This window comes from Pristiophorus japonicus, chromosome 19, assembly GCF_044704955.1.
Source record: "Pristiophorus japonicus isolate sPriJap1 chromosome 19, sPriJap1.hap1, whole genome shotgun sequence".
NCBI lineage: Eukaryota > Metazoa > Chordata > Chondrichthyes > Pristiophoridae > Pristiophorus > Pristiophorus japonicus.
Genome location: NC_091995.1, coordinates 12,704,180 through 12,716,483, shown reverse-complemented (window position 1 = coordinate 12,716,483; position 12,304 = coordinate 12,704,180). Strand labels below are relative to the sequence as shown.

The window sequence follows — 12,304 nt, the reverse complement described above, 5'->3', positions numbered from 1 at the left end:
TGATGTACACGTGGCTTCAGTCCCACACCAACATGGTTGACTCTTAACTACCCTCTGAAGTGACCTAGCAAGCCACTGAGTTGCAACAAATGATAGTCTTGCCAGTGACATTAAATCCACAGAATCAATTGTCACCAAAGTTTTTCCCCTACTCCTCTGGCATCTCCTCCTCCTTTTGAACAACTCATATTATTACACCCCTCTTGCCTCTCCTTCAAAATCATCATTCTCTCCTGCCCTCCCAAGTTCGACACTAAGGTTCTTACTGAGATATCCTCACTGATTTCCTCCCTCAGCTTCTTCACCAAGTGGCTTCTCTTCCTTGGCGATTTCAACCTCCACCTCAACTCATCTTTCCCTCTTTCCTCTAAGTTCACTACCTTTCAGCCCTCCCTTGACCTCTCCCTCCATATAAACTCCGGCCCATAGTCACGGCAACCCCTCGACCATGCCATCTCACGTAGCCTCTTAAATCCCATTGGGTATTTTACTATATTAGAGGTGCCATATAAATGCAGGTTGTTCTGGTTATTGAAAAATGCTGTGACTCCTGCCAACGAACCGGAAGCTGCGCATAACGTTCACCGCAACAGACGGAGGATCTGAGAAGTGCTGAAGCACATCACATCACTAATAAAGTTTCATTAAAGTTACTAGTTTGGGTTAGTTACTAGGTTGGATTAATATTACTGGTGATTTTTCCAGTTTAAGAATCGCTGTGTCGAAGGACAACAATTATTAAAAATAAACTCTCCGTTCGAATTTTATTTAAAATAAATAGTTCTAACTGTCCAGCAACAGCAAACAAAATAAAAACACGGAACTGAGCAGGCGCAACTACTTCCTGTTCGTTGGCAGCAATAGCATCCATGAAAAAATGGAGTAACTCTTTGTACTAACCGCTTCTGCGCATACGTTGTACGAGGCCCCTTGGGAAGAGTGACCATAATATGGTAGAATTCCTTACTAAGATGGAGAGTGACACAGTTCATTCAGAGACTAGGGTTCTGAACTTAAGGAAAGGTAACTTCAAAGGTATGAGACGTGAATTGGCTAGAATAGACTGGCAAATTATACTTACAGGGTTGACGGTGGATAGGCAATGGCAAACATTTAAAGATCACGTGGATGAACTTCAACAATTGTACATCCCTGTCTGGAGTAAAAATAAAATGGAGAAGGTGGCTCAACTGTGGCGAACAAGGGAAATTAAGGATAGTGTTAAATCCAAGGAAGAGGCATATAAATTGACCAGAAAAGCAGCAAACCTGAGTTCTGGGAGAAATTTAGAATTCAGCAGAGGAGGACTGATAGTCTGCATCCCAGAGTACTTAAGAAAGTGGCCCTAGAAATAGTGGATGAATTGGTGATAATTTTCCAATAGTCTGTCAACTCTGGATCAGTTCCTATGGACTGGAGGGTAGCTAGTGTAACACCATTTTTTTAAAAAGGGAAGGAGAGAGAAAACGGGTAATTATCGACCGGTTAGCCTGACATCAGTAGTGGGGAAAATGTTGGAATCAATTATTAAGGATGAAATAGCAGCGCATTTGGAAATCAGTGACAGGATCGGTCCAAGTCAGCATGGATTTATGAAGGGGAAATTGTACTTGACAAATCTTCTGGAATTTTTTGAGGATGTGACTAGTAGAGTGGATAAGGGAAAACCAGTGGATGTGGTGTATTTGAACTTTCAAAAGACTTTTGACAAGGTCCCACACAAGAGATTGGTGTGCAAAATCAAAGCACATGGTATCGGGGGTAATAAACTGACGTGGATAGAGAACTGGTTGGCAGACAGGAAGCAGAGAGTCAGGATAAACGGGTCCTTTTTAGAATGGCAGGCAGTGACTAGTGGAGTGCCGCAGGGCTCAGTGTTGGGACCCCAGCTCTTTACAATAAAGATCAATGATTTAGATGAAGGAATTGAGTGTAATATCTCCAAGTTTGCAGATGACACTAAACTGGGTGGTGGTGTGAGCTGTGAGGAGGATGCTAAGAGGCTGCAGGGTGACTTGGACAGGTTAGGTGAGTGGGAAAATGCATGGCAGATGCAGTATAATGTGGATAAATGTGAGATTATCCACTTTGGGGGCAAAAACACGAAGGCAGAATATTATCTGAATGGCGGCAAATTAGTAAAAGGAGAGGTGCAATGAGATCTGGGTGTCATGGTTTATCATTCATTGAAAGTTGGCATACAGGTGCAGCAGGAGGTGAAGAAGGCAAATGGTATGTTGGCCTTCATAGCTAGGGGTTTTGAGTATAGGAGCAGGGGAGGTCTTAACTGCTGTTGTACAGGGCCTTGGTGAGGCCTCACCTGGAATATTGTGTTCAGTTTTGGTCTCCTAATCTGAGGAAGGACGTTCTTGCTATTCAGGGAGTGCAGCGAAGGTTCACCAGACTGATTCCTGGGATGGCTGGACTGACATGAGGAGAGACTGGATTGACTGGGCCTTTATTCACTGGAGTTTAGAAGAATGAGAGGGGATCTCACAGAAACATATAAAATTATGACTGGACTGGACAGTTAGATGCAGGAAGAATGTTCCCGATGTTGGGAAGTCCCAAATCAGGGGACACAGTCTAAGGATAGGGGGTATGCCATTTAGGACTGAGATGAGGAGAAACCTCTTCACTCAGAGTTGTTAACCTGTGGAATTCCCTACCGCAGAGAGTTGTTGATGCCAGTTCGTTGGATATATTCAAGAGGGAGTTAGATGTGGCCCTTACGGCTAAAGAGATCAAGGGGTATGGAGAGAAAGCAGGAAAGGGGTACTGAGGTGAATGATCAGCCATGATCTTATTGAATGGTGGTGCAGGCTCGAAGGGCCGAATGGCCTACTCCAGCACCTATTTTCTATGTTTCTATGCGTCCTCCAGTCTCCGGAACCGGAAGTGGGGTCCTGAACACATTCAATCCGACTAAACAACCAAGCCTCCGACAAGGCCCCGAGCCTCCGACCGAGCCCTGGCGTGGATGGAAAACGGTGGCAGTGGCGGGGGTGGGGAAAGAGAGAGGGAGAAAGCCTTGGGGGGTGGGGGGGAGAGTGAGCCTTGGGCAGACGGGGTGAGTGGGGGAGGGGATAAGAGAAATACACCGGGGGGGAATCGGAGGGTAGAGAGGGAACTCAGGGAAGACTAATCACGTTCTTCCAACCCCCTTTACGCCCACACTCGATTTCTCAGAAAGCTCGATGCGTGTCTTGCAAGGGACACTGTGGAGTGGATGAAATTGAAAAGTCACGATACCGTCACTATTCATTTCATATCCAATAAACCTGTTAACAATCCGCACACCATGCCCCATCTATGGCAGGGAGGAGGTAAGGCGTTTGGGTAAGGGACTTTGGCTAGGGGATGGATGCATTTGCACTGGGGTAAGGGACTTTGGCTGGGGTGGGGGATGCACTTGCACTGGGGTGGGGGATGCACTTACGCTGGGGCTGGGAGATGTGGCCTCTCTGACCTCTGAAGTTAAAATGGATCATGCAACAATGTGTAAAGTTAGGATGGGCAGTGCCATTTACACATTCCAGAGAAACTTCAGGGTGTGGCTTATCCTTCAAGGGGCCAATCAGCAATAGGTAATGCGATAATGGAGAGCCATTCACAGAAACGGCTACCATTCAGTTCGTACTAATAGTTGCATCCTAAAATAAAAACTCAGGTTAAATTCTTTTTTATAACATGTTTAAAATAAAAATACCCATTAAAACAGGAACAGAGGAATTCACCAAAACACATTAAACCACTGTGCAAGAGGAACTTCACCGTAACATGTTAACCGAATCATTACCCATAGAATGTAGTCCCTTGGTGCACTAACACGTTGGGGCTGAATTTACGGCCCCTACGGGTGCGTACGAAGTGCGCACATGCACGTAGAGACCCCACAAGTTCCGGGTTTAGACATGCACTGTGCATGCGTTCAAACCCAGAACTTGCGATCTGTAAAGAATCCTCTTCACAGATCGTTCGAATTTGTAAGGCCTGCTTTTACCAGCGTAAGTGTTTTTAAAAAATTAGAACAATAAAATTTCATCACTCATTTATACATTTAAAAACTTTGTCCTATAAGGTAAGATTCTTTTTAGCTCCGTTAAAACATATTAAAAAATCTTTGAAAAAAATAAATGTTTGTTTAAAATATTTAATAAAATGACATTTTAATTATGTAATGTCTTTTTTATTTATTTCATGTGTTTGTGTATTCATATTTATGTGGTTTCCATACAAATGAAAACCCCATAAGTATGAAAGGACATTCCCTTATTTTATTGGTTGGGCAAGTCCACATCATCCAAGGGGTGCTTGTGAGCCGCATGCGCTTTCCTGGGATATGTGGGCCTCTAGCCGCAGGTACCTGGAGAGACCCAGGAGCACGAATCAACGAACCTCCCGGACCACCAGGTAAATTCGTAGATTATTTGCAGGTGGGAGTAATCTGCCCGCAGGAAGCCTCCGACCGCAATTGCTACACCATTAATTGATTCATTACCCATAGAGCACCAAAGGGCTACGTCCCAACACATCAACCAATTCATTACCCATAGTGCACCAAGGGACTATATCCAAACACATTAACCGTTTCGGCTAACTAACAGAAAACAGAGAGTTGGGATAAATGGTTCATTCTCGGGTTGGTAATCAGTAACTAGTGGGTGCCGCGGGGATCAGTGCTGGGACCCCAACTATTTACAATCTATATTAACGATTTGGAAGAAGGGACTGAGCGTAACGTAGCCAAGTTTTCAGACAATACAAAGATGGGAGGGAAAGCAATATGTGAGGAGGACACACAAAATCTGCAAAAGGACGTATACCGGCTAAGTGAGTGGGCAAAAATTTGGCAGATGGAGTATAATGTTGGAAAGTGTGAGGACATGCACTTTGGCAGAAAAAAATCAAAGAGCAAGTTATTATTTAAATGGAGAAAAATTGCAAAGTGCTGCAGTGTAGCGGGACCTGGGGGTACTTGTGCATGAAACACAAAAGGATAGTATGCAGGTACAGCAAGTGATCAGGAGGTATCATTGGATTGGAAAGCAGCTAATGTAACGCCCCTGTTTAAAAAAAGGGGGCAGACAAAAGGCAGGTAACTATAGGCCGGTTAGTTTAACATCTGTAGTGGGGAAAATGCTTGACGCTATCATTAAGGAAGAAATAGCGGGACATCTAGATGGGAATAGTGCAATCAAGCAGACGCAACATGGATTCATGAAAGGGAAATCATGTATAACTAATTTACTGAAATTCTTTGAGGATATAATGAGCATGGTAGATAGAGGTGTACCGATGGATGTGGTGTATTTAGATTTCCAAAAGGCATTCGATAAGGTGCCACACAAAAGGTTACTGCAGAAGATAAAGGTACACGGAGTCAGAGGAAATGTATTAGCTTGGATAGAGAATTGGCTGGCTAACAGAAAGCAGAGAGTCGGGATAAATGGGTCCCTTTCGGGTTGGAAATCGGTGGTTAGTGGTGTGCAACACGGATCGGTGCTGGGACCACAATTGTTTACAATATACATAGATGACCTGGAAGAGGGGACAGATTGTAGTGTAACAAAATTTGCAGATGACACAAATTCATATTTGTGGTTTCCGTACAAATGAAAACCCCATAAGTATGAAAGGACAGTCCCTTCTTTTATTGGTTGGGCAAGTCCACGTGATCCAAGGGGTGCTTGTGAGCCGCATGTGCTTTCCTGGATATGTGGGCCTCTAGCCGCAGGTACCTGCCGAATCAACGAACCTCCCGGACCACCAGGTAAATTCGTAGATTATTTGCAGGTGGGAGTAATCCGCCCGCAGGAAGCCTCCAACCGCAATTTCTATACCATTAACTGATCCATTACCCATAGAGCACCAAAGGGCTACGTCCTAACACATTAACCAATTCATTACCCATAGTGCACTAAGGGACAAAATCCTCACATATTAACCAATTCATTACCCATAGTGCATTAAGGGACTACTTCCAAACACATTAACCGATTCGGCTAACTAACAGAAAACAAGAGAGTCGGGATAAATGGTTCATTCTAGGGTTGGCAACCAGTAACTAGTGGGGTGCTGCAGGGATCAGTGCTGGGACCCCAACTATTTCCAATCTATATTAACGACTTGGAAGAAGGGACTGAGTGTAACATAGCCAAGTTTGCTGACGATACAAAGATGGGAGGAAAAGCAATGTGTGAAGAGGACACAACAAATCTGCAAAAGGACATTGACAGGCTAAGTGAGTGAGCAGATGGAGTATAATGTTGGAAAATGTAAGGTCTATGCAGAAAAAATCAAAAGAGCAAGCTATTATTTAAATGAAGAAAGATTGCAAAGTGCTGCAGTACAGTGGGACCTGGGGGTACTTGTGCATGAAACACAAAAGGATAGTATGCAGATACAGCAAGTGATCAGGAAGGCCAATGGAATCTTAGCCTTTATTGCAAAGGGGATGGAGTATAAAAACAGGGAAGTCTTGCTACAGTTATACAGGGTATTGGTGAGGCCACACCTGGAATACTGCAAGCAGTTTAGGCTTCCACATTTATGAAAGGATATACTTGCTTTGGAGGCAGTTCAGAGAAGGTTCACTAGATTCATTCTGGAGATGAGGGGGTTGACTTATGAGGAAAGGTTGAGTAGGTTTGGCCTCTACTCATTGGAATTCAGAAGAATGAGAGGTGATCTTATCGAAACGTATAAGATTATGAGGGGGCTTGACAAGCTGGATGCAGAGAGGATGTTTCCGCTGATAGGGGAGACTAGAACTAGGGGTCATAATCTTAGAATAAGGGGCTGCCCAGTTAAAACTGAGATGAGGAGAAATTTTCTCTCTCAGAGGATTGTAAATCTGTGGAATTCGAACATTGAATAAATTTAAGGCAGAAATAGCCAGTTTCTTAAACGATAAGGGGTTATGGGGAGCGGGCAGGAAAGCGGACCGGAGTCCATGATCGGATCAGCCATGATTGTATTGAATGGCGCAGCAGGCTCGAGCGGCCGTCTGCCCTATTCCTGTTCCTATTTCTTATGCTCTTATTATTATAGTGCACCAAGAGTCTACTGCCTAACCAATTAACCGTTTAATTCCCATAGTGCACAGAGAAGTTTCACCCAAATATGTTAACCGATTCATCACTAATGATGCATCAGGAATAAATTATTTCCCAAGCTTTTCAAGAAGGAGACAACCCCTTTCTCATTGTGGTCACATTGGCGTCACAATGTGACTGATGGAACAATTCACCTCACCACACGGTGTGTTTGCTAATCTGGGTCACAGATATCTCTCATTCATGAATACTGTGGCCCCTTTAACACTTCCCCCACCCCAGCCTTCTGTTGTGCTCTAATGGTGAATAAGCGCAGGATGAGGAGGTGGCTGAATGTGGTGTAGCATGACATTTATTTAATGCGCCGATGTAGAGAACAGTAAACACTGCTAGCAGGTGAGATGGTTGTCTTTTACAGATGGTGTAATGTATAGTCCTGAGTAAATTAGACTTTATAGGACCATTCATTTTAAACGGTTGAGCACTTCCCAACCTCTCCATTAACTTTTGTGATTGTAACCGTGGTTCTCCAGGTTTCTCGCTCGGATCTACTGTACAATCCCACACCAAGGGGATCTGGATGTGGTGCGTGCCTCACCCTACGAAGCGCAATCATTGCTTGGTGCTGCTGGATACAGAAGGCCTGGGTGACATTGAGAAGGTATGGGGACTTCATTGTTTCTAATCATACCCTATTAACTGGTTAACTAAGTGATGTGATCAGGAAACTATATATGTATACGCACATCACACAGGTGTCAGCATGTGCTCAGTGGGTAGCACTCTCATCTGAGTCCTAAAATCATGTGTTCAAGTCGAACTCCAGAGACATAAGCATATAATCCAGGCTGACACTCCGTGCCAGTACTGAGGGAGTGCTGCACTGTCGGACATGCCGTCTTTCAGATCAGACATTAAACTAAGGCCCCGTCTTCCCTCTCCGATAGACGTAAAAGATCCCACGGAATTATTTCGAAGAATTATGGGAGTTATCCCCGGTGTCCTAGGCCAATATTTATCCTTCAACCAACATTAATAAAACAGATTATTTGATCATTTTCACATTGCTGTTTGTGGGAGCTTATTGTTCGCACATTGGCTGCCTCATTTCCTATATGACAACAGTGACGACATTTCAAAATGTAGTTAATTAGCTGTCAGCTGCGTTGGGGCGCCCCGAAGTCATGAAAGGCACTGTATAAATGCAAGTCTGTGTTTCTTTCACTCCTGTTTGTATAGTTCTTCAAATTAATAACAGTGTGATGAGTGGTGTACTCCTCATTATGTCCGTGTTCTAATAGGGTGATCAGAAGAACGACTCCTGGATCTTCTCTCTGGCCGTGCTCCTGAGCAGCACATTTGTGTACAACAGCGTGGGAACTATTGACCAATACGCAGTGGAAAAACTCCAGTATCTTTTAATTCCATTGTAACTTTCAGGAGAAACTTCTTCAGTCAAAGACTGGCGAGAATGTGGCACTCACTACCACATGGAGCGGTTGAGGCGAATAGGGTAGATGCATTTAAGGGAAAGCTGGATAAGTATACGAGGGTAAAACAACGGAAGGATATGCTAATAGGGTGAGATGAAATATCTTGTGGAGCATATCTGTTGGGCCGAATAGCCTGTAAATTCTAGTTAACTGCTGTTTCATTTCAAATTTATTGAGGGAGCTTAAGTGAAACTGTCTCATTGAAAGGAGAAATGTTTGGTGAAAGGCAGAATGTGGAAATAAATTGTACGGAAAAGCTTCTAAGTTCATCTATTACTGCACTGCTGGAGTCGAATTGTATTTGCCACACGTTGCTTACATTCTCCGCAATCCTTTTTTCTTCCTTCAGTCACTGCCTCCTGCTGGGGCACTGTGTCTTGGGTGTTGCCATTCCTCTGGGATAGGCACAGCTACTGGGTAGGAATCCCTGTATTACCTCCGTCTTATGGGTTATGCCTCCATCTACTTTGCTCTAAATTCTGGATTTGCACCCTAACCGTTTATATGTGATTGCCTCTCTGCTCTCCACCTGCCACAAAGTGTTCATTCTTCAATTGTGCCCCTCGACGGTGACTGCTCCTGGGAGGCATCACCTCTGAACCTGCTTTAGTCCAGCATGCAGATGCGAGCACTTTCCAGGAGGTGTCACTAGCTGATCAGGACTGATGGGTCTGTTAGGTTCCCTCCTTTCACTCCATGAACACCAAGACCAACTGAAGCACCCCATCAGCTATCTCGGATTGGACTAGAAATGAGGCCGAGGACTTGTTGACTTGTGTGGTTAAGGTCTTGACCGGATCTATTAGGGGACTATGTATCTCTCGACATTATATAGATATATATCCCTCAATTGACAAGCGGGTATTGCTTCAACGAGCCATTATTAAGTTGTTCAAACAGTCTGCTGGTGTTTCTGTTTATACCAGGTAGAAATTTTCTATTTGCATGCTCCTGCCAGAGAGTTTTATCACTGGGACCCCACGATTTTGGGTCCATTGCATGTGACTTCTTTATATGTGATCACAGTGGGTGAGTCCCCATACTGGGAGCTCAGAAGCAGGAAATAGCCACTAGGATTCCTGATAATGTCAGAATATCTAAAAAAAATTATGGAGGTTATTGCCAGTAATGTTACATCTAATTGAACATGAAGCTTAAAAAAAATTGTAAGGTAAGGTGAGCAATGGCGGGTAAATGGAGTTAACACAAAAATTAGCCACGGTCTAATTGAATGGCCGAATAGGCTTGAGGGGCCAAATAGCTGTTCTTATAAAGTTTTTTAAAATGTATATAATGCAAGATTCTACACTTCAAAAGTAGTTTACTGGCTGTAAAGCGCTTTGGGACTTCCTGAGGTCATGAAAGGCACTGTAGAAATCAAATGGCCCAGAAATTGCGTAGTGCCCCTTGGGACTTCCATCACCAGGCATAGAAGTTCCACCCCGCTCTTGAAATTGAGGTTACCGCCCCCGAGAGGAAATGAAGCACAAAAACAACCACGCTCCACTTCCTCTCTGGGGCGCTAATAGAGCGGGAGCGAAGTAAGCGGGGTGCAGCGCTACACACTGGGCCGCATAGCGCTGCTGTGTAGGAGATGCCCTTTCCTTCATTAAAGGGGAGGGCCAAGCTGCAGACTCTGCTGGGCCCTACCTGGACTTCTGGGAACGGGGTGCCAGATCATTGCACGGACCCCGCATTCAAGGAGGCAACGGGCCGCGACAAGTATGTCGGACTATTTTTTATTTATTTTTTTGCTCACGCCACTTCCCCTTTAACTAATGTCCACGAATGGTCGTCTGTCTCTATGTATGCGCCCCCTGAAGCTGGCATCGCCCCGCGCAGCTCCAGGGGACGATACAGAATTTTTGCACTGGGGTGAAAACTGGTTACTGCTCACAGTGATGACGTTGTCATCGCCAGTGCAGGACATTACCGGTTACCGCCACCTTTAGCGGTGCCACACCCGGGCAAAAGGTCATTTGTGATCACATTGCTGGGCGTGTACTAAAGACCCCCAAACAGTGAGGGGGAGATAGAAGAGCAAATATGTAAGGCAAATTTCTTAAGTGCAAAAACTAAAGGGCAGTAATAGGGCATTTCAACTATCCTAGTATTGACTGGAACAAAATTAGTGTGACTATTAGAGAAGGTGTGGAATTCCTAAAATGCATTCAAGAGAACTTTTTTAGCCAGTATGTAGCAAGCCCGACACTGGAGGGAGCGATTTTCAATTTAGTTTTAGGGAATGAAGCTGGGCAGGTTGAAGGGGTATCAGTGGGAGAGCATTTATTTAGGTGCTAGTGACCATAATTCAGTTAGATTTAAGGTGGTTATGGAAAAGGACAAGGACAGACCAGGAATAAAAGTTCTAAATTGGGGAAAAGCCAACTTTGCTAAGCTGAGAGGTGATTTGGCCATAGTGTCTGGAAACAGCTACTTGAAGGTAAATCAGTGTCCGAGCAGTGGGAGGCATTCAAACAGGAGATCCGTAGGGGTTAGGCCAAATATGTGCCTTTAAAGAAAAAGGGTGGGACTCACAAATCTAGAGCCCCCTGAATGTTGAGGGACATACAGGGTAGAATAAAGAAAAAAAGAGAGGCTTCCATATTGTACCAGGGTGGAATTAAAAAGGATATTAGGAAAGTGCTAACGTTAATCGGGCAGTAAATTTCTCACCCCGCCTCCATTTTTGTCGCAAAAACAGCTAAGCCGAAAGTCCAGCACAAATTGGCTTTGTCTCTCAGCTACTCTGCTGGTTCCATCTCCTCTTCAGTCAGTTCACCTGAAGCTTCCCTTTTCCAGCTCCAGTCCTTCCACTCCCCGAGATACCACTGAGTCATTCCCAATCATCTTCGTTCCACATTCTGAAACTTGCTCGCTTCGAATGCCAGGTGACCAATCTTTGAGCTGATTTGTCGTTTGAACAACAACTGTCTGTAGATAGCCACCTCCTACACTGTTTTAAAGTAATTGCCTGGTGCAAAGGCCTGTAGACAGTCGGTTCCTTAACAACATCCAGTTACGTTTCCGATCTGACCGAGCTAATCAAAGTGAAGGCCAATGATGAAGATGACGATGATGAAGAACTAGACTTACTGAAGATCTCTCCGGCCTTTGTTTGGGCAGTGCGGGATTTCACCTTGGAACTGAAAATCAATGGCCAGGACGCCACAGCAGATGAATATTTAAACCACGGTTTACAACTCAAGCCAGGTAACTGCACAATTAATCCAATATCTTTCACCCATGTGAAATTATATTATACTTTACACCAGCTTGTTATCATTGGTACTTTCCATTCTGGGCCAGTACACTTCTGGAATGATACACAGAAGGAGGCCATCATGTCTGTGTCGGCTCTTTGAAAGAACTATCCAATTCGTCCCACTCTCCCCTGCCCTTTCTCCATAGCCCTGAAAAATTTTCCCTTCAAGTATTAATCCAATTTCCTTTTGAAAGTTACTGTTAAATCTGATTCCACCACCGGATCATCATAACTTGCTGTGTAAAAAAAAAAGAATTCTGCTTATCTCACCTCTGGTTCTTTTACAAATTACCTTTAATCTGTGTCCTCTGGTTACCGACCCTTCTGCCACTGGAAACAGTTTCTCCTTATTTACTCTATCAAAACACCTTGATCATTTTATTAAACCTCCCCATAACTTTCTCTGCTGTAAAGAGAACAACGCCAGCTTTTCTAGTTTGTCTTACATCTTTGGTACCATTCCAGTAAATCTCCTCTGCACCATGTCT

The 12,304-nt window shown here is 44.2% G+C and overlaps 1 protein-coding gene across 4 annotated transcripts in view; it reads left to right on the top strand.

Moving 5' to 3' along the window:
• Positions 1–12,304, top strand: part of LOC139229716 (guanylate-binding protein 1-like) — a 73,213-nt gene that overhangs the window by 46,355 nt on the left and 14,554 nt on the right. For all 4 annotated transcript variants that reach the window (XM_070861256.1, XM_070861257.1, XM_070861254.1 and 1 more), the window contains exons 3-5: positions 7,592–7,719; positions 8,360–8,469; positions 11,571–11,764. In XM_070861256.1, the coding sequence (XP_070717357.1) occupies positions 7,592–7,719; positions 8,360–8,469; positions 11,571–11,764 (432 nt within the window). The remainder of the gene's footprint in view (positions 1–7,591; positions 7,720–8,359; positions 8,470–11,570; positions 11,765–12,304) is intronic.